The sequence below is a fragment of the Budorcas taxicolor genome, chromosome 5 (genome assembly GCF_023091745.1).
Source record: "Budorcas taxicolor isolate Tak-1 chromosome 5, Takin1.1, whole genome shotgun sequence".
Classification (NCBI taxonomy): domain Eukaryota; kingdom Metazoa; phylum Chordata; class Mammalia; order Artiodactyla; family Bovidae; genus Budorcas; species Budorcas taxicolor.
Genome location: NC_068914.1, coordinates 54389229 through 54411554, shown reverse-complemented (window position 1 = coordinate 54411554; position 22326 = coordinate 54389229). Strand labels below are relative to the sequence as shown.

At 36.1% G+C, this 22326-nt stretch overlaps 1 protein-coding gene across 1 annotated transcript in view; it reads left to right on the top strand.

The window, feature by feature from the left end:
• Positions 1-22326, top strand: part of PPP1R12A (protein phosphatase 1 regulatory subunit 12A) — a 166751-nt gene that overhangs the window by 132203 nt on the left and 12222 nt on the right. The window contains exons 15-22 of the mRNA XM_052639588.1: positions 3405-3495; positions 4569-4763; positions 5005-5173; positions 6923-7044; positions 10100-10165; positions 17348-17364; positions 18608-18743; positions 21018-21122. Of these exons, the coding sequence (XP_052495548.1) occupies positions 3405-3495; positions 4569-4763; positions 5005-5173; positions 6923-7044; positions 10100-10165; positions 17348-17364; positions 18608-18743; positions 21018-21122 (901 nt within the window). The remainder of the gene's footprint in view (positions 1-3404; positions 3496-4568; positions 4764-5004; positions 5174-6922; positions 7045-10099; positions 10166-17347; positions 17365-18607; positions 18744-21017; positions 21123-22326) is intronic.

The window sequence follows — 22326 nt, the reverse complement described above, 5'->3', positions numbered from 1 at the left end:
GAAGTGATGGGACCAGATGCCATGATCTTCGTTTTCTTTATGTTCAGCTTTAAACCAACTTTTTCACTCTCCTCTTTCACTTTCATCAAGAGGCTCTTTCATTCTTCTTCACTTTCTGCCATAAAGTTGGGGTCATCTGCATATCTGAGGTTATTGATATTTCTGCTGGCAGTCTTGATTCCAGCTTGTGTTTCATTCATCCAGCCCAGCGTTTCTCATGATGTACTCTGCATGGACGTTAAATAAGCAGGGTGACAATATACAACCCTGACATACTCTTTTTCCTATTTAGAACCAGTCTGTTGTTCCATGTCCAGTTCTAACTGTTGCTTCCTGACCTGCATACAGATTTCTCGAAAGGCAGGTCAGCTGGTCTAATATTCCCATCTCTTTCAGAATTTTCCACAGTTTGTTGTGATCCACACAGTCAAAGGCTTTGGCATAGTCAATAAAGCAAAATTAGATGTTTTTCTGGAACTCCGTTGCTTTTTCAATGATCCAGCAGATGTTGGCAATATAATCTCTGGTTCCTCTGCCTTTTCTAAAACCGGCTTGAACTTCTGGAAGTTCACTGTTCATGTATTGCTGAAGCCTGGCTTGGAGAATTTTGAGCATTACTTTACTAGCGTGTGAGATGAGTGCAATTGTGCTGTAGTTTGAGCATTCTTTGGCATTGCCTTTGTGATTGGAATGAAAACTGTCCTTTTCCAGTGCTGTGGCCATTGCTGAGTTTTCCAAATTTGCTAGCATATTGAGTGCAACACTTTCACAGCATCATCTTTCAGGATTTAAAATAGCTCAATTCCATCACCTCCACTAGCTTTGTTCATAGTGATGCTTCCTAAGGCCCACTTGACTTCGCATTCCAGGATGTCTGGCTCTAGGTGAGTGATCACACCATCAGGATTATCTAGGTCCTGAAGATCTTTTTTATATAGTTTTTCTCTGTATTCTTGCCACCTCTTCTTAATATCTTCTGCTTCTGTTAGGTCCCTACCATTTCTGTCTTTTATTGCTCCCGTCTTTGCATGACATGTTCCCTTGATATCTGTCATTTTCTTGAAGAGATCTCTAGTCTTTTCCATTCTGTTGTTTTCCTCTATTTCTTTGCACTGATCACTGGGGAAGGCTTTCTTATCTCTCGTTGTCATTCTTTGGAACTCTGCATTCAAATGGGTCTATCTTCCCTTTTCTCCTTTGCTTTTCACTTCTCTTCTTTTCACAGCTATGTGTAAAGCCTCCTCAGAGCCATTTTGCCTTTTTTTTTTTTTTTTTTTTTTACATTTTCTTCGGGATGATCTTGATCCTTGTCTCCTGTACAATGTCACGAACCTCCGTCCATATTTCATCAGTCACTCTGTCTATCAGATTTAGCCCCTTAAATGTATTTTTGACTCCACTGTATAAACATAAGGGATTCGATTTAGGTTATACCAGAATGGTGTAATGATTTTCCCCACTTTCTTCATTTTAAGTCTGAATTTGGCAATAAGGCGTTCATGATCTAAGCCACAGTCAGCTCCCGGTCTTGTTGTTCCTGACTGTACAGAGCTTCTCCATCTTTGGCTGCAAAGAATATAATCAGTCTGATTTCAGTGTTGAACATCTGGTGATGTCCATGTGTAGAGTCTTCTCTTGTGTTGTTGGAAGAGGATGTTTGCTATGACCAATGCGTTCTCTTGGCAAAACTCTTTTAGCCTTTGCCCTGCTTCATTCTGTACTCCAAGGCCAAATTTACCACTTGCTCCAGGTGTTTCTTGACTTCCTACTTTTGTATTCCAGTCCCCTGTATGAAAAGGACATCTTTTGGGGGTGTTAGTTCTCAAAGGTCTTGTAGGTCTTCACAGAACCATTCAACTTCAGCTTCTTCAGCATTACTGGTTGGGGCATAGGCTTGGATTACTGTGATATTGAATGGTTTGCCTTGGAAACAAACAGAGATCATTCTGTTGTTTTTGAGATTGCATCCAAGTACTGCATTTCAGACTCCTTTGTTGACTATGATGGCTACTCCATTTCTTCTAAGGCATTCCTGCCCACAGTAGTAAATATAATGGCCATCTGAGTTAAATTCACCCATTCAAGTCCATCTTAGTTCACTGATTCCTAGAATGTCGATGTTCACTCTTGCCATCTCCTGTTTGATCACTTCCAATTTGCCTTGATACATGGACCTAACATTCCAGGTTCCCATGCAGTATTGCTCTTTACAGCATCAGACCTTGCTTCTATCACCAGGCACATCCACAACTGGGTGTTGTCTTTGCTTTGGCTCCATCCCTTCATTCTTTCTGGAGTTATTTCTCCACTGATCTCCAGTAGCATATTGGGCACCTACTGACCTGGGGAGTTCATCTTTCAGGGTCCTATCTTTTTGCCTTTTCATACTGTTCATGGGGTTCTCATGAACAGTGAGAAGTGGTTTGCCATTCCCTTCTCCCGTGGACCACATTCTGTCAGAACTCTCCACCATGACCTGTCCACCTTGGGTGGCCCCACAGCGCATGGCTTAGTTTCATTGAGTTAGACAAGCTGTGGTCCATGTGATCAGATTGGCTAGTTGTCTGTGGTTGTGGTTTCAGTCCGTCTGCCCTCTGACGTCCTCTCAGCACCTGCTGTCTTCCTTGGGTTTCTCTTACCTTGAACCAGGGTATCTCTTCACGGCTTCTCCAGCAAAGAGCAGCTGCTGTTCCTTACCTTGGACGTGGGGTAGCTCCTCTTGGCCACCGCCCCGACCTTGGACGAGGGGTACCTCCTCTCAGCCACTCCTGCACCACGCAGCCACCGCTGCTAGGCTTAGATTTAAAATATAAAATCTAGTTAAAGATAGTACCAAATGTTATTTTCTGTATCAGAAAATCAGTGACCCAAGAGTAAGATGTTGATTTTAAAGGAGTTCATATATGACAACACTTGAATTTTTAGAGAACTTTAAATATGAACAAAAGTGTGATGTCTGCCCATAATATTTTTAGTCAGTGCAGGATGACAGTAGTTCAGGGAGTCGTGCTTCTTCACTAGTCATCTCACATCCTAACAAACTGCATTCAGTCCTAATGATGTTACCATAAAAAGACACTGACAGTCTAGAGTTTACCACATAACTTCACATATTATCTAGGATGATGTTGAAAGGGGCTAAGAGAAGTGATACTACAAGTTTGAGAAAACAAAACTGTGGATAGGAAAACCTTTAAAAAATATATGTTAATATGAGTAGTTACAGTCTAAAAAACTATCAAACTGCATTGTTGAATTTCAGAGTGGGTGTAATCATTTTCTGATAACTCTTTCTTAAAATCCATTAAAATGCTAAACTTAAATGTTTCATTTATGTACATTCATGTGTGATTACATTCATAGGTAAAGTATTTCCAACTGACGATTTTTTTTTATTACTGTAGATCATACCTCACTCCTGTTAGAGATGAAGAGTCTGAATCCCAAAGAAAAGCAAGATCTAGACAAGCAAGGCAGTCTAGAAGATCAACACAGGTATATTTAATGTGTGTAATACATTAAAGTTCAGAATTACGTTTCCCCTTTTCACCTTTCTGTGCAAATTTTGATCTCAGTTTATAGTTTGAATGAATCTTCAAGTATAGTAGTTGTTTTAGTAATCCTCCTGTAGCCTTTTAAATATGGCTGTGCTGTTAATATTACATTTTATCTAATTACATTTCATCTGATATTACATATGGCTACTACTGTTAAGGCATGTTTTGTATGCCTTTGTATATCTCTTTTGAGTATTTATGTTTCTATTCCTAATATAGTGTCTGATTCAGAGTATTTGATTAGTGTTAAAAATGAATCATATATGATGTCTTATAATTATTAAATAAATCTGCGTATTGGGAAGGGGTGGGAAATAAGCATTTTATGTTAGGTATTTCAAAAAGCTGATGTGGCAAGTATGAGAAAAATGTCAACTCCAGCTAATTATCATCTTCTTACCTCCTTGCCGTTCTGACTCTGTCTCTTATATCTCTTTCTATCTTCCCTTTTGTGCAGTACAGGGGCTCCAAAGTCCAGATTAAACTATTTGATCCTTACCATTAGTTACATTTCAAGTTAAACTGTATTTTGTAGGATCTTAACATGTTTTTTCTGTCTTTGTACCTTTACGTCTTGAAATTCAATCTATCCTTTTGGGGACTTAACCTTCAAAAATTACCACCCTACTGAAATCTTCTCTTTGTGCATCTACATATATAAAAACTCATAAATACATGTAACTTTAATATATAAAGAGTGTATATATTGGCTTTTCCTTCTTTCTTGCAACTTCTTACGAATATTTATATTCATACGGTCAGTTCCTGTGCTATTTTGTTAATTTCTTTAATAGACAATTTCTTGCATATATTTTATTTCTTTCCCAGTACATACTACTGTGCTTGCTCATGATGATTCTTCATAGAGTGAATATGACTTGCTAAGTAGAAATTCTGTTTAAATTTGCAGACCAGTTCTAAACATGCATATTTGACTTCTAATACATTCATATTTAATTTAATATATTTAATTTTTACCTTAATATTTAATATATCTTTTTTCGTGTGCAGGGGGTAACACTGACTGATCTTCAGGAAGCTGAAAAAACAATAGGGAGGAGTCGTTCCACCCGAACCAGAGAACAAGAAAATGAAGAAAAAGAGGAAAAAGAGAAACAGGATAAAGAAAAGCAGGAAGAAAAGAAGGAATCAGAAACATCTAGAGAAGATGAATATAAACAAAAGTACTCCAGAACATATGATGAGGTAATAGTATACCAGCAACACAACTAGGTCCTATGGCATGGGTAGTTCTTGTGATTCTCAAAATGCAAGAGGTTTATTTATTAACAAACCACATGCAAATTGCTCATAAGGATTTTAACTGGAAGTCTTAATTATCTTGACATGAGTAGAACACTTTTTTTTCTTTAAAATGAACTTAAATATTTTATGTTTTTATCTGTGTTTAATATTTCAAATGGGTGTTAATTTTCACATTTCACAGACTTATCAACGCTACAGACCAGTATCAACTTCAAGTTCAACCACTCCCTCCTCTTTACTTTCTACAATGAGCAGTTCACTTTATGCTTCAAGTCAATTAAACAGGCCAAATAGTCTTGTAGGTATAACTTCTGCTTACTCCAGAGGATTAACAAAGGAAAATGAAAGAGGTAAGAACGAAAATTTGAAAGCACTTCCTTTCCTTCAGATAATTCTTTGAGTTGGTCTTTCCTAATTAATATAGTTTAACAGAAAAGAACCAACATCCTAAACTGGGACTCATTCTACCTAACCAGAAAGAATATGATGGTTCAGAATGAGAAAAGTAGAAAATAAAAACAGAAAATTGTGTGATCTATCATTGATACGTGTATCTTTATTGCCTAAGACTTCAAAAATCTTTATGTAGATCAGCATAGAAAAGTTGGTATAGAAAAACTAGTGGGGTGATTATTTCTAAGAACAGTTTATTAATGTTTCAAGTCATTTCTTGCATATTATGTAGGTCACATCTTTTAACTGTTTATTGTGAAATTGTTTTAAACAAAAATAATTTAACATATATAAAGTCCTTGCCAAAAAAATTATTTCTATGCTTATTTCTTGAAAAATAGGTTTCTTTTTCAGCTGTATATTGGCATGTTGATGCTGTTAGCATTTCCTTTTATTGCATATAAACTTCCTATATAAACTCTAATTAACTCCTACTTTAAGAAATGGGTGCTAAATGTATTCCAATTGTAGGTATTTTATATTTTAAAAGGAAAGTCAAATAGTATTAATCATGATAATATCAGTAGTCCTATAGGAGTAAGCTTCAGAAAATTAAATTTTTTTCAACTGCAAGCTGGCTCTTTTGTTGGTCATTAAATATTTCAGTTCTTTAAACCTCTTGAGTGTGGGGCCTGTATAATGATTATAAAAATTTTGAGCCAACATTTAAATTAGGGATATTTGCATAAAAGTTCAAGTTTCTGTCTTCGTTTGAAAAGTTGGAAGATATGGCAACACTGGATCTGAATTCTCACATCGACAATTGATTAGAGCTGAGAAATGGCAGCGCGCCCCCCGCCCCCGCCCCGCCAACTCTTATATGACCTGGATGACAGCTGTTGGTTTTGGAGTTTGAGGCCTTTGCACTAAACTAATTCTAAAAAACATTAAACCCCTCTTAATACTAGAATTTTGGAGTTTCTTTTGCTGCTTTTTCTTCACAGAAGGAGACAAGGAGCCTTCTAATGACACAGGAGCCTTTTTTTTAGCATTACTTTGCTCCATATGTCTGCTTTTTAAAGCATATTCAGCGGTTCTAATATTCTTCTAGTATGTAAGTCTGAGGATATTTTAACTATCCCAGGAAGGGAACAGATTTGAAGACTTTACATTGATTTGTTTTTAATAAAAGATAATTTTTTCCCAAGGGGGGAAAAAGGTTTGCTCTGAGATACTAAAAGAAAATTCAGTGACTGGTGCATTGACTCTGCCGCTGCATGAGGACTGGAAATGGCAGAAGTAGAAACTGATAGGTGTGTGTGCCTACTAGCCGCTCCATTGTTACAGACTGGGCATGAGAACTGTTTTCCTGGCAGACACTAATAACTAGGGCCCCATTCTCTTCATAGGATTCATTTATTTTCTCTTCAGTAAATATTATTAAATGTGTCTTTTAAGCAAAATGTTTGTTTTAAGCACTAGAAAAATGAAGTAATTAAAATTCTTGATTTTCAAGAGTGTATCCAGTGGGAGACACAGACATGTTTAAACCAGGTGTTACAGGAGCACTGAGGGGGCAAAAATTATTTCTGATTAGAGAACTTTAGAAACTTTCACAGAGGTTGACTTAGAATTGTTATCATATTTACTTTGCAAATACTTTCAAGATGCATTGCTGCCATATGATTGATTTTAATCCTTAACAGAGGGAGAAAAGAAAGAAGAAGAAAAAGAGGGGGAAGATAAATCACAACCTAAATCAATCAGAGAACGAAGGCGACCAAGAGAGAAGAGAAGATCTACAGGAGTTTCGTTTTGGACACAAGATGTGAGAACCTATTAAAATATACCTACTTGATATATGCTTAATCTTTCTAGGAATGTACAATAATAATTTCTTAGATGCCTCAGATTATGTATTCTTCAGGTCACCACTATGTGTTTGAGCTAGTTATTTAAATGAAAGGAGTTTTTCTTTTTAAGAATAAACAACTACTCAGATTTCTGACATTACTTATAAGCAAGAGTACTGTCTCAGTATTGGAATAAAAAAATAATGGCTGCAATCTTATAAATTTTAATTTTTTCTTCTTCATCTCTATTTGCCTGATGTTGCTTTTCATTTGCAAGAGAAAGAAGAACTATGGGATAACACAGTTATGTGAAATTTATCCTATTTCAATACAACACATACCTCAGAAAGGCAAAACTAATTTAGTTTTCGGGGATTATTTTTTTGCAGAAACGTTTAAACATGAAGTATATCATCCCACCCCAGATATTCATTGTTAAGTTAAATCTCTACCACTTTCCCAACTCCCAATTATTTATATTTGAAGAAAATTTTAGTAATACTATATATGTAAAAATTTCAGTATGAATTTTCAAGAGATAAGGACTCCTTTTTAAAATATTAAATTTTTATTTTTTAAAAGTAACCATAAATATTATCTTTTAATGAGTGATCATAATACCATGATCATGTTTATTTTAAATAAATTGACAATAAATCCTTAATATTGAATAGACAGTCAGTTTTAATGTCCTCCTGACCCATATTGCCTGGAAAGACCTAATTGTCCACCTGCCCTCATGGGCATATCATCTGTCCATTTACACAGGCCTGTAGTCGTGGCTTAGTCGCTAAGTTATGTCCAACTCTTGTGACTCCATGGACTGTGGCCTGCCAGGCTCCTCTGTTCATGGGATTCTCCAGGCAGGAATACTGGGGTGGGTTGCCATTTCCTTCTCCAGGGGATCTTCCCAACCCAGGGATTGAACCCCAGTCTCTTTCATTGCAGACAGATTCTTTACCAGTTAGGCTTCCCTGGTGGCTCAGAGGTTAAAGCGTCTGCCTACAATGAAGGAGTCTGGGGTTCGGGGTTCGATCCCTGGGTTGGGAAGATCCCCTGGAGAAGGAAATGGCAAGCCACTCCAGTACTCTCACCTGGAGAATCCCGTGGATGGAGGAGGCTGGCGGGCTGCAGTCCACAAGGTCGCAGAGTCGGACAGGACTGAGCAACTTCGCTTTCACTTCCACTTTGACTCCTATTGCCATAAATGGTCTGTTGTAATTTTATTTTTTGCTGATTTGATTAGCATCCAAATAAGGACCATAAATTATTAGTTTTTTCTTTCAAGTCTCTTTTAAAAAATAAGTTACTCCTTCCATCTCTTTTTTTCTTACAATTATTTTTTAATGAACTGGGTTATATTCCTGAAGTATAGTTTAACACATTCATGTAGTTTTTTTGTGTTTCCTATAAATTGGTAATTTGAGGTGTAGAAATGATCAGATTCTGGTTCAGTATTCTCTTGGCAGGGTGTTTTTTTCCTTCATCAGGAAGTACGTGATGTCTGGTTGATCTTAATTGATTGCTCAGTAATATTTTAATAATAGTACTAAAGCCTATCATCTCAGCATCTTAGTAACTCTTACTACTTAAAAATTCTTACCTTTTTAATAACTTATATGTATTAGGTGTTTAATAAGCAAAGCTTTTTTATACAGTATTTATTTTTCCCCAGTTTTATTTGGACCAGCTCTCCCTTCAAAACTCTGCTTTCTAGAGTCATACACATAACTAGCATTATAATGATTGTTCCTGAGATCTGTATAGGCAGTAGTCATCTTTTTAATTTGACCTTGCATTGAATAGTGTTCTAATCAACCATCAGCACAGATATCCTTTCCTTTCCATAGCCTCGTGATTGAACCTTTATCAAACAGTATACAAAAATGGCTCTGTCAAAGAAAGGGTGGTGTATGGTTAGGCAAGTTATTACTAGGTTTCCTTTTTTTTTTTTAATTTTTGTCTTAGTTACCACTTTTCAAGACCGCTGAGCCTCCCCATTTTTAAAATTTTCAGTTCCTGTGTTCTTCTGTGAAACAGTAATGCATAAAGACAACCAGTTCATATTGTGGAATTAATACATTTATATTAATAAATAATGCTAGTAGTAGCAGCATGGATTGCTCCTGTTTACTTAGTAACTTCAAATACCATTTTTGCTAGAAACCACATGATAGGTTGTATAAAGATCCTCTATAATCCTTAGGCCAATTCTGTAAGGTTTTTATCCCCACTGTATGGATGAGGTAACTATGACTCAGAATTTTCTTTATTAAATTTACCCTAACTCACAGAGCTGAAAATAGCTGTTCCAGTCTGAAATTGGATGATTTAGTCTTAAAGCCTGTGGTATTTTTTTTAGTGAGCCTGAACCAGATGCGTTGATTGTGTAATTTCCCTTTTCTTTCAGTCGTTTAAGGTTTATTGAGTTTTCAAGCCTTTTAATAGAATATTCCCATTGGCTGAGAGTCTAGACTTTTAGCCTCCCAAGCCTTGTGTTTTCTATTTGGCGTGCTGTAAATTCCCAAGAAATTGCTAGATAGCTAAACTACCTAAACATAATAGGATCGTTATATAGATCTTAACAACCTTATAGAATAGAGCCTTTCTTACTTAAGATAATGTTTCCTATTTTTGCTGCCTCATTATATTTGGACAGCTAAATAGTATCTGTTTTGACTATTAAAGTACATGCAATAACATCACAATATAAAATTGAGTATCATACTTTCACATTAAACCTCCTGCATCCTCATTCCCAGTATGAATGTGTTTCTTAAATCAGAATGTTAGGTAGATGGTCTTTCTTCACTATATATGCTAACCTAATTAGATTGTACTGTGCAGATAGAACAGGCTTCCTGTAAATGGGGTAGAAAAATTCCCACTTAAAAACCAGTTTTCTTTTTGATCCATTTCCTGTTATGTTTTCCCAAGTTATTTTAAATTATAAAAGCCTTAATATGTTTAAGTATTAACTGTCTCAAAATTATCTTTACTTTTCTAAAATAAATTGATAATCTATTTTAGAGTGATGAAAATGAACAAGAACAACAATCTGATACAGAGGAGGGATCCAATAAGAAAGAAGTTCAGGTAATTAGCATTATTTTTTGTATTTAGAAATATTTGTATTTTTAAGGGTTACTTTTTACTTTTGTTTATATTTATTCATGTAAGACAATTACTGTACACTGTACCTGCACGCTGGGGATAGACCATCAATGGTTATCTGAAATCAGGTGTGGGGGACTGGAAAGGGGCACAAAGAGTATTTCAGAGACATAGGGAATGCTCTAGATCCTGATCGTAGAGGGTTTTTTGGGGTATACACAACCGTCAAAACTCATCAAACTGTATACTCTAAGTGGGTCTAGTTTATTGTATGTATGTTAGCCTTCAAAGTTGAAAAGAAAAAAACGAGAAAACAGGTTCCACTGCTATCCAAAAGTAGAATGTTCAGTAATCTTTTGTAAGCCACATAAGGCAAAGAGGGAATTACCTTACGACACATCTTGCTAACGGTTGCATGAGGTAAATTGAGATAAATTGCAGTGCACACAGTCAAAAGCTATGGCAGCTTAAACTGAGTGTAGTTCCCAGGAAGGAGCTTGGAGGTGCCCCTCTCACTCCTTAATGTGTTCTGCCTCGATAATGGCTTGTTGCCAAACACGCTGAATGCTAGTTTCACTTTCTGCCTTTAAGCAAGGGCTACCTGTTACACCTTTGACCAAAGAAAAGTATCTAAAGGCTATCCAGAAGTAGTGCATACCTTACCAGACCCAGATTTTGGTTTTGTAAACGGCAGGGTTATTTATATTCTGGAGAAGACAATAGGTCATTTTAACTTCTTTACGTTTGTTTAGAAATTTCGTGTCTCTAAACGACTTTTACATTCATTATCACTGCTGATCTTTCCATTAATCTTCAGGAAAAGGCTCCCTGCCTTCCAACCCCAGTACTGATTAAAGAAATTAAGGCAAGTTTGATTGACACGATTGCATAGCTATCAGATGGCCAAAGTTTCTTCCCACTAGTTTTTTCCCCTTCTGTTCTCTATTGTTTGCCTCTGCACAAAGCTGACATACATGGAAGAACTTTGTTTACATAGGAGTAGATTGTACAATATGAGTTAGTCTTAATGTTTTGAATTCAAGTGTCCAGCCTGAAACGGCATTCTGGTCATATTTTCTTCATTTTGACATTCCTCCGTAAAGCTGTTAAGATTACTTTTAGTTGTCGGGATCGACAATAATGTGAAGTGACCAGAAGTTGGTTCCCTGTGCTAGGTGACTGTGGACATTACTCTTAGGGCCAAGTTTGTGTATTTTGACCCAGAAGGTACCTTTATTTTATCTTTAGGTAGCCAGTCAAGTTGAAGAATCAGTTACTTCCAAGGGTGAATTTTTTTGCAGGCCAAGTTTTGTAATTTTCAAACCCTTTGCCTATCAGTTGTCAGCACTTCCCCATTCACCTATGTCTCTTCTTTATTATTTTCTGTAAGTTTGTCCATCACCTTCCTTGCCCAGTGATACCCTGTGAATTCTCATCTTTCAAGGTGAAACAGTGAACGGATAAGCAAGAGTGAGGGAATTAGTAAACCATCTCCAGCTGACTCTTCTTACCACCTTATCACACAGATCCCTGGTCCCACCAGGCTGGGGTAGGAGGGGAAAGATGTTCTAGCTTCCAAGTTTCTGGTTTTGAAGCATATTGATATATGTTATATTTAAGTTTTATTGTTAAAATTATATATGAGATGCATTGAGTAGAATATTGCTTTTATGAAAATAATTTCTTAGTTCCAAACAATTTAAATAGTTTTTGTTCATTTTAAATAGAGCATTATTTAGATCTTGCTTTGTGCTAGCATTTTTTCAGTTCCAAGCAACACAAAACCCAGCTTGAACTGGATTAAACAAAGATAATTTATTGTATGTCAATTATATTACACAACCCTCTATGTCAGCTTCATCCTCAGGCTGCTTTACAACATAGGACTGGAATTATAATCATTAGTTTAGGCCAGACAAGGCCCACCACTGAGATAGTTCAGCTGTTTTGCTGTGAATATGGGCTGCATACCACCTCACCTAAACTTAGTGACTGCTGTACCATGAGAGAAAAGGAGAATGGAAGTTAGGACAGCAGCTTATAGTGTCTTCTACAATAGACTAGAAAAGTGCTTCCACCAAATAGAGTTGCTCTCTTATGAAAATTTGTAGTGTCAGCCCTTGTTTTTCTGTGAAAAAATATGATCAACCCAATTCTGTGCATTTTTGAAATAGTGTTATCACTACCTCAGAAGTATTTTATAACAAAACTTTTACTCAGTTTATAGAATCCAAGTTCACCAAATTGAAAAAAATGACTCTGTAGCATATACTTTTTTGCTTCAAAGAAAAGTAAATTTTAAGTTAACCAGAAAGTTGTTAAATTTTTTGAATTGCCTTTGAAACTACTTCAGGATATAAATTTTTTAAAAATTAAGATAAAATTTGATCCAGAAAACTTGAATTACTTTATTATAGTGTGGTTTATTATTCCATAAATGGGGCTTCTGTTGCTTAGACTTTTATGATTTGCTTTCATTAAACAATAGGATGGTAAAACTGCTACTATGTGAAGAACATTAGTAATAAATCAAAAATTTAAATAAGAATGCATGGCAAGAAACTATGAAGAAAGTATTAATAGATTTGATTGTTTAAACAGGAAAAGTTAGAAAATTGCAAAAAAGACATCTTTATTAAAATTGAGACGCATTTGCTCACTTTAAATAGTGTAGCCCTCTTATAGCATTTGAAAGATCAATATTTGTACTATTTAAAAGACACAGTTAAAATTGGAAGCAGAATCCATGAAATTTATAAACATAACAAAAGAAGAAATATAAATGGCCAATAAGCTTAAAATACATTTACTCTTCACTAAGAACCAAAGACATAATAAATACCAAAGTGAAATTGACAAAGGTTAATAATGCTCAGGTTTGGAATGATTAGTTTTGAAATAGGCATTTTCATATAACACTTTGGGGCTATAATAAATTGATTTTCTTGAGAGATCAGTTGAGCAACACAAATCTGAAGCCTTCAGAAAAAGTTCATGCCTCTTTGCTTTTCAATTCCACTTCAAGAAATTTATTTCCAGTGAAGTGACTTACGTGTGCAAAAATAAGTCTAAAGTGTTAATAGCAGCATGGCTTTTGAAGCAAAATATTAAACTTTCAAAATCTCTGTTAGTTGGGAATAGATTAAATGTATTTGTATGGATAGATATTTATGTGTTCGCATAGATATGTATACAGAAAAGATAAACAGTAGTTATCTAGGGCATTTGAGAGATGGGGAATCATAGAGGAACTTTGTTATAGTATGGTATATGATCTTATGGTATTGTAATCAGAAAAACTTAAAGGATATTTTTACCTCAGAAAAACAATTTTAAAACACAGGGAGTCACAAGGACATTATGCTAAGTGACATAAACAGGTCACCAAAAAGCGCCTTTGGTGTGATTCCACGGGCTTCCCTGTTGGCTTGGACAGTAAAGAATCTGCCTGCAATGCTGGAGACCCAGGTTCGATCTCCCAGGGTAGGGAAGATCCCCTGGAAAGGGGAATGGCAGCCCACTCCAGCATTCTTGCCTGGAGAATTCCATGGAGAGAGGAGCCTGGTGGGCTATAGCCGATGGGGTCAAAAAGAGTCCAGCACAACTGTCAAGCTTGTGCTCTCACCAAAGTATTCAAACTCATCTGTAACAGAGTAGAATTGTGGTTGCCAGGAGCTGGGGGTAGGAGGGTACAGACTTTTGTTTCAGTTCAGTTCAGTTCATTTCGGTAGCTCAGTCATGTCCGACTCTGCGACCCCATGAATCACAGCACGCCAGGCCTCCTTGTCCATCACCAACTCCCGGAGTTCACCCGGACTTATGTGCATCGAGTCGGTGATGCCATCCAGCCATCTCATCCTCTGTCGTCCCCTTTTCCTCCTGCCCCCAATCCCTCCCATCATCAGGGTCTTTTCCAATGAGTCAACTCTTCACATGAGGTGGCCAAAGTATTGGAGTTTCAGAGATTTGTTTAGCGGGTATAAAATTACAGTTTTGCAAGATGAAAAAAGTTGTAGAGAGCTGTTATGTTACACAGCAGTGTGAATATAGTTAGCGCTACTGAACTATACTGTTTAAAGTGACTTAGATAGTTTTTTGTTTTATGTGCTTTTAACTAAAATTTTTAAAAAATAAAATACAACCAGGAATTCCCTGGCAGTCTAGTGGTTAGGACTCCAAACTGCCACTGCAGGGGGCATGAGTTCCACCCCTGCCAGGGGAGCTCAGATCCTGCATGCCACACAGCATGGCCAAAAACAGATACACATGTAACATAATCAGTAATAGCACCGTGACTTTTAAAGACAAAAGAACAGAATGTGAGTGATTTCTGTGACTACTGGAAGTTTTCATTCTTAAAATTAAGTTAAACCAGTGAACCAGAGTTCAAAATGAGGGGAGATGTGATGTTTTCATTGGATATGTATACATTTTATTTCACATGTGGATATTTTCGAGAATTTGAATAAATAGTATCTTTTTGTTTGCTTCTGCTTTCTTTCTTTGAGATATAATTGATATATAAAATATTGTGCATGTTATTATTCAGTATTTGTGTATTGTGAAATGTTTAGTACAGTAACCATCAATTACCACACATATACACATAGATAAAATTATCTTCGTGTGATCAGTTCAGTCGCTCAGTCGTGTCCGACTCTTTGCGACCCCATGGAATCGCAGCATGCCAAGCCTCCCTTTCCATCACCAACTCCCGGAGTTCCCTCAGACTCGCGTTCATCGATCGAGTCCGTGATGCCATCCAGCCATCTCATCCTCGGTCGTCCCCTTCTTCTCCTGCCCCCAATCCCTCCCAGCATCAGAGTCTTTTCCAATGAGTCAACTCTTTGCATGAGGTGGCCAAAGTACTGGAGTTTCAGCTTTAGCATCAGTCCTTCCAAAGAAATCCCAGGGTTGATCTCCTTCAGAATGGACTGGTTGGATCTCCTTGGAGTCCAAGGGACTCTCAAGAGTCTTCTCCAACACCACAGTTCAAAAGCATCAATTCTTCAGCGCTCAGCTTTCTTCACAGTCCAACTCTCACATCCATACATGACCACTGGAGAAACTATAACCTTGACTAGACAGACCTTAGTCGGCAAAGTAATGTCTCTGCTTTTCAATATGCTGTCTCGGTTGGTCATAACTTTTCTTCCAAGGAGTAAGCATCTTTTAATTTCATGTCTGCAGTCACCATCTGCAGTGATTTGGAACCCAAAAAAATAAAGTCTGACACTGTTTCCACTGTTTCTCCATCTATTTCCCATGGAGTGATGGGACCGGATGCCATGATCTTCGTTTTCTGAATGTTGAGCTTTAAGCCAACTTTTTCACTCTCCTCTTTTACTTTCATCAAGAGACTTTTTAGTTCCTCTTCACTTTCTGCCATAAGGGTGGTGTCATCTGCATATCTGAGGTTATTGATATTTCTCCCGGCAATCTTGATTCCAGCTTGTGTTTCTTCCAGTCTAGCGTTTCTCATGATGTACTCTGCATAGAAGTTAAATAAGCATGGTGACAATATACAACCTTGACGTACTCCTTTTCCTATTTAGAACCAGTCTGCTGTTCCATGCCCAGTTCTAACTGTTGCTTCCTGGCCTGCATACAGATTTCTCAGGGGGCAGGTTGAGTGGTCTGGTGTTCCCATCTCTTTCAGAATTTTCCAAAGTTTATTGTGATCCACACAGTCAAAGGCTTTGTCATAGTCAATAAAGCAGAAATAGATGTTTTTCTGGAACTCTCTTGGTTTTTCCATGATCCAGCAGATGTTGGCAATTTGATCACTGGTTCCCCTGCCTTTTCTAAACCCAGCTTAAACATCTGGAAGTTCACGGTTCATGTATTGCTGAAGCCTGGCTTGAAGAATTTTGAGCATTACTTTACTAGCGTGTGAGATGAGTGCAATTGTGCTGTAGTTTGAGCCTTCTTTGCATTGCCTTTCTTTGGGATTGGAATGAAAACTGACCTTTTCCAGTCCTGTGGCCACTGCTGAGTTTTCCAAATGTGCTGGCATATTGAGTGCAGCACTTTCACAGCATCATCTTTCAGGATTTGAAATAGCTCTACTGGAATTCCATCACCTCCACTAGCTTTGTTCATAGTGATGCTTTCTAAGGCCCACTTGACTTCCTGTGATAGGAACTTTGAAAATCTGTTCTTTCAGCTGCTTATGGATTTGAATTGTGAAAATTGAAATTTAACTTCAGAACTGTTAATTATTATAAAAGTAAAGCATTACATAAAATATGGGCACCAGTACCAAATTGGTTTTGCAAAGGAAACTTAAATAGACTTTTGTAAGACATTGTTAATCTGAATGAGGTTCAAACAGTTCCAAAGGAACCCCGTGATTTCAGAGCACATTTAAAGGTAAATATAATGGGAAAATTCAAATATCTAAAATTCAGGAATTAAGCCATTTCTGAATAGTTACTTTATTGAAAATTATAGATTCAATGTTTCAATAGAAAGAGCTAAAGATGCTAATCCCCAAAAAACGTCTTTGACTCCAATGAGACTATTTTATCCTATTAATCATTTCACCATTTACATTAAGAAGAGTTTTGGAACATCAGTATAGCATACCACTTCTTTGAGATAATTAATCATAATTTCTTACACCCTCATTGCTAAAGTTTGGAGGAATGTATAGCTGGATTTCCAGAAAATGAATTGTAAACGAAATGTGTATATACTGTTGTACGTTAAATACTTTAGTATTCATTTGTTGGTCTGTCCTGTTATTACCTCAAAAACAGAAAAGTGGGAAAGATAGTTACTTTGAGATGTCACATAATAAACATGCATTTTGTAATGTAAATATGTTACTTTCTCCTGCTAAGTGAATTGTAAGTAATGGATATGTGTCTTAGTCTTTCTTTTTTTCCCCTCCTAATTATAGCGTCATTTGTAGAAATTCACAAAATATGACTTTAAATTGGGAAATGTAATCGTATAGTATTGGACAAGTAGAAATTTACGGTGACTCTGTTCTAGAATTTATTTGTAAAACAACCGTATTGATGTTAAAGTGCATAGATTAAATATGTATTAGTTTATTAGTGTGAAAATAGTATTGAAGTTAAATTTTCTTGATTAATCAGTGAGTTACTTAAATGAAAGCATAAAAATTTAATTACCCTTATGTTTTTCTCTTTTTAGACGGATTCCATTTCTAGGTACGTTTTACCTTTTTTTTTTTTTTTTTATCTTTTTTTCATTTCATCCTTTCTAAAAATATGTTGTTAGATACTGATAAATTTTTTAAGTTGATAGAATTATTTTAGTAATAAAAAATCTGTAGATATTCAGATGACCTGATAAGTGTTGATAACTTTCTTCATCAGTGGCTTTACTTCTGGTTCAGTTGTCACAGTAAGTTGCTGGGAAAGATTTTTTTCTCAAATCTTTGCAACAGTGATAGTTTTCTTAAACTTCCTAAGTTACTTCAACATTGACCATCTCATTATTCACATTAGAAGCCAATGAAATTCACCAGAATTTATTTCATCGGGGACTCAGACTCTTCTCCCTTATCCCTGCTTCAGATTAAAAAAGAAAAAGCCAATGAAGACACTTTTAAAAAGTGTCATCTAGCTCAAATTGTTCAGTTTTTCAGAGAACCTCCACCAATATATTAATACTTGAATCTAATTTCTATTCCTCTTCTCTTAGCAATAATTGTTAACCAAAGCCTTGTAAAACCAAGGACATATTTTTATATTCTGATGATTCTTTTGAATTGAAATGTGGAGGCATTAGCATTTATCAGACAAAAACCAAATTCAGAACCAGATAATATTAAGATCCTCATCTTCAAAAGAGATACGTTCTTCTTCTTTAGGACAAACCTATTTCTGTTATCTCTCAGTATCTCTGAGGATTTGATTCTAGGAATTTACCCCACCCACCCAACTCAGTGGATTTCAAAATCCACAAATGTGCAAATCCCCTATATAAAATGGTATATTACTGTCTGTTTATTACTCTGGAAAGACTCTAGTTAGTTCATCATCTACAATGTTACTAATTTTAAAATACATTCATATGCCACTTACAGGAAAAGAACTACCAATTAAACTTTCATACACATCAGTTGTAAGCCCTGTTCTGATTTCAGAGATGTTAAAATATGAAAAAATATATATGATTTACAGTTGTTGAAATAATTTATCATGATGTAAAACCAGTTTTGACTTTCAGATATAGAGATTTTTGAACTTCCTTCTCAAACAACGGAAGTTAGTATTAAAAGTAACTTCCCATTTATTTATTACATATCATGAAAATTGTTTAGATAACCGATAAAGGAGAATATTATCTACTATTTTGGAATATCTACTTAAAATACTAGGATGCATGTTAATGTAACTTGTGAAAGCCTATATAATAAAGATTTTGACTCAAACTCATCTTTTGAAGATATGAAATCAGTTCTACATCAGCTAGTGATCGGTTTGATTCCTTGCTGGGTCGCTCCGGATCATACAGTTACTCAGAAGAAAGAAAACCTTACAGTAGCAGGCTAGAAAAGGATGATTCAACTGACTTTAAAAAGGTACTTGGGTTATTCAGTTATGTTTAATTAAAAATAATCTCTTTTTGAGATTTTTATGTTTGGATATTACTCCTGGAAACTCATAATTAAATCACTTTCTTAAATGACTTTAATTTTTCAGTTTTTGGCAGTTAATGGTAAGTAGAATATAAATATCTGTTTGTTTGCCTTTTTAAAGGAAAGGGGAAAGTAACCAGCACTACCTGAGCATTGAAGTTTCTCAGGCCGGTACTGTGGTTGAGCTGAAAGGGGACATTGAGTAGATTTGGAGTAGAGGGGGTAGGGTGCATGTGTGTGTGTGTGTGTGTGTAAGAGAGAGCTATCTTTTCTTTATTTGTTAACAGGAAGCAGCCAAACAAAGAATATGTCTTTTCCCAGGAGAATATAGTATTTCCTAGGTAACTGAAAACTTAGGATAGTTCAAGTGCTATTAAGGATGAAACTAATTAAGAAATAAGTCCTGGAAACAAAGCAATCTAGAGTTCTTAAGATCAAGATTCTTCATATTACAAACTTTGAATAAACCTAATGAAGTTAGTTAGAAGAAAAGGAAGGTTTGTAGTAATTGTACTTGTCCGAGATACTTGGCAGCTATCTTAATTGCCCATGAAAGTAAAATCAATAGAAGGAAGATAGAGGTCAGTTTATGTTAGGAATAAGATTCAGTCATTCATTCAGTAAAGAACTGAACGCTGAAGTATACTCGGTAGTGAAGTTCTACTTGCGGCCAGTGGAGATAGAGATACTGTCCCTGCTCTGATGAGTACCTTCCATGGAGTAGGCAGACAAACTTTATCATATAATCATACAAACCAATGGATAATTTCTAAATTTGAAACCATAATCCTGAAGTAAAGACACAATTTTATAAAAGTGTATAGCAAAGAAGTGACACGGTCTGAGGGTAGATTTCGTGTGGTACATACATATAATGGAATATTACTCAGCCATAAAAGGGAATGCATTTGAGTCCGTTTTAATGAGGTGGATGAACCTAGAGCCGATTATACAGAGTGAAATAAGTCAGAAAGAGAAAAACAGTTATTTCATGTTAAGCATTTATATATTTGGGGTCTAGAAAGATGGCACTGATGAAATTATTTGCAGGGCAGCAGTGGAGACACAGACACAGAGAACAGACTTCTGGACTCGGCGGGGCGGGGGGCAGGGCAGGAAGGAGAGGGTGGGACACAGGGAGAGAGAAACATGGAAGCTTACATTACCATATGTAAAATAGACAGCCAACGGGAATTTGCTGTGTGGCTCAGGAAACTCAAATCAGGGCTCTGTGACAACCTAGAGGGGTAGGACGGGGAGGGATGTGGGAGGGAAATTCAAGAGAGGGGACATTTATAACTATGGCTGATTCATGTTGATATTTGGTAGAAACTAACACAATTCTATAAGAAACTATCCTTCAATTAAAAAAAAAATTTTTTTAACAAAAGAAGTAAAACTTCAGCCAAGAACAGAAAGACAATTAGTAGTCAACTGGCAAAATGGGAGAAAAGATGTTTCAGATGGAATTGCAAGCACATAGACCAGCATGATGGTGGGAGGGTACATGATGTGTTTAAGTAATTAAATTTTTGGTATGGCTGGTAGAGATTGTTGTTTTGAAAATTTAACTCTTGCTGCTTTGTATAAAGTATTAGAGGAGGTCAAGAGAGCAATTCTAATAATGGAAATGTCTAGGTAAGAGATAAATGTAGCCATCTGTGGTTATAATATTAGAGATGAAGGAAAAATTAGTAGATTCAAGTGTTAAGAAAATATTCAAGAAATCGTTCACCTTCCTTTTAACTTTAGTAAAAATAATACAAGTATAATGATAAATGCCACTGATGCTCTATCTGAGTGTCAGAAATTAAAGAGGGAATGATAGGCAGAAAAGCTCACAGACCCCAAATAAAGATAACAGCGGCTCTTTATGACCTCAGCTGTGGTCGCTGCATAGATATGTGGTCCTGTTTATCAGATAACTGAGTTTTTTTTTAATGGAAACTGAAAAGTCATGATTTTCAGTTTAGTCATAAGTTTTAAATACTGGAACTAGTTTTTGAAGCATTTATGTGGGACAAACACGCCTGCATGACCAAAAGTTCCTGCCTTGAGACCACAAAGCATTTAAATATAATATATTTAATGTATTTAGTTAATGGCTCATATGTTACATCAATCTTCCTGCTTTAATATTGCAAAGTGATCACTGGGAAATCTTACAATAGTAAGAAAGCAGAAAAGTAATTTGTTTTTCTCCCCTAATTTGTATAGCTTTATGAACAAATTCTAGCTGAAAATGAAAAGCTGAAAGCACAGCTACATGATACAAATATGGAACTGACAGATCTTAAATTACAATTGGAAAAAGCCACCCAGGTTTGTACATTTTTTCTCTTTGTTACTCTAAAGGTAATGGTTGTCATTTATTCTATCTAAAAGTTGCATTGTAGTTTTCTCTTGTGTTCTGGATGTAAGTTTGGTTATTGATAATAGCTTATTTATTAATAAGGAATCAAGATAATACAGCTTATTGGTAACTTTTATTTTTTCTAATATAGAAGTATAGCTTTATGGTGGAACGTCGAAGTATTTTTAAGCCTTTTAATATCTATGTTGTAGTACATGAAGGATTTTAAATGCTTATTTCCAGCATACCAGATGTAGGAAAGCAGTAAAGGCATCTATACAGAATCTTGGGCTTCCCAGGTGGCTCAGAGGTAAAGAATCCACGTGTCAGTGCAGGAGAAGCAGGTTCAATCCCTGGGTCAGGAAGATCCCCTGGAGAAGAAAATGGCAACCCACTCCAGTATTCTTGCCTGGGAAGTCCCGTGGGCAGGGGAGCCCTGGCAGGCTACAGTCCATGGGATCACAGAAACAGTCAGACACAACTTGGCAAATAACAGCAATAATTACAGAGTCTTCTTAAAGCCATACACATTTTTTATAATGATTTTTATTCATTAAGAATGTTTACTGTTTAGTTTAAAAAAAAAACATAATAATTCTGAAAGAAGATAACAACCTGGCAGAGATAATTTCAGAAGTGAAAACTTGGATAGCCAAGCAGAACTAGGCCTTAGATCATACACATCCTAGCGTTGTATATACAGTCTAGGATGTGTATGATCTAAGAATTGTTTCCCAAGCTGTTCTTCCATAAAGCACTAGTTCTGGGAAATAGTAATAAGTACTGTCTCCTCTTCTTCCTCGTCTTCCTTCTGCTCCACTTCAAAACAAAAACAGAAAAGAGCTTTGTGACCCTTGTAACTGAGAAATACTGTATATTCAGTACCTTGGAGATTTAGCTGAGCTAATTTATATGTTAAAGGCTCTAAGGAGTCCTGTAAATTTTAAGGAAGTAAACTTGTTTAATGTTAAACATAAGACTTTCTAGCATAAACACATTTCTACAGTAAACTTTTAGAATCTAGTTTGAAAGCACTCATCTAGAATGGCATCTTCAGCTCTATAAATGAGACATTCTTTTCTTTTGACTAAAGACTCAGGTAATGAAGGTTTACTATGAAGATACACAGAGAAGTACTGCAGAACAAGAGCACATTTCCTAGTGAGGTGTCAG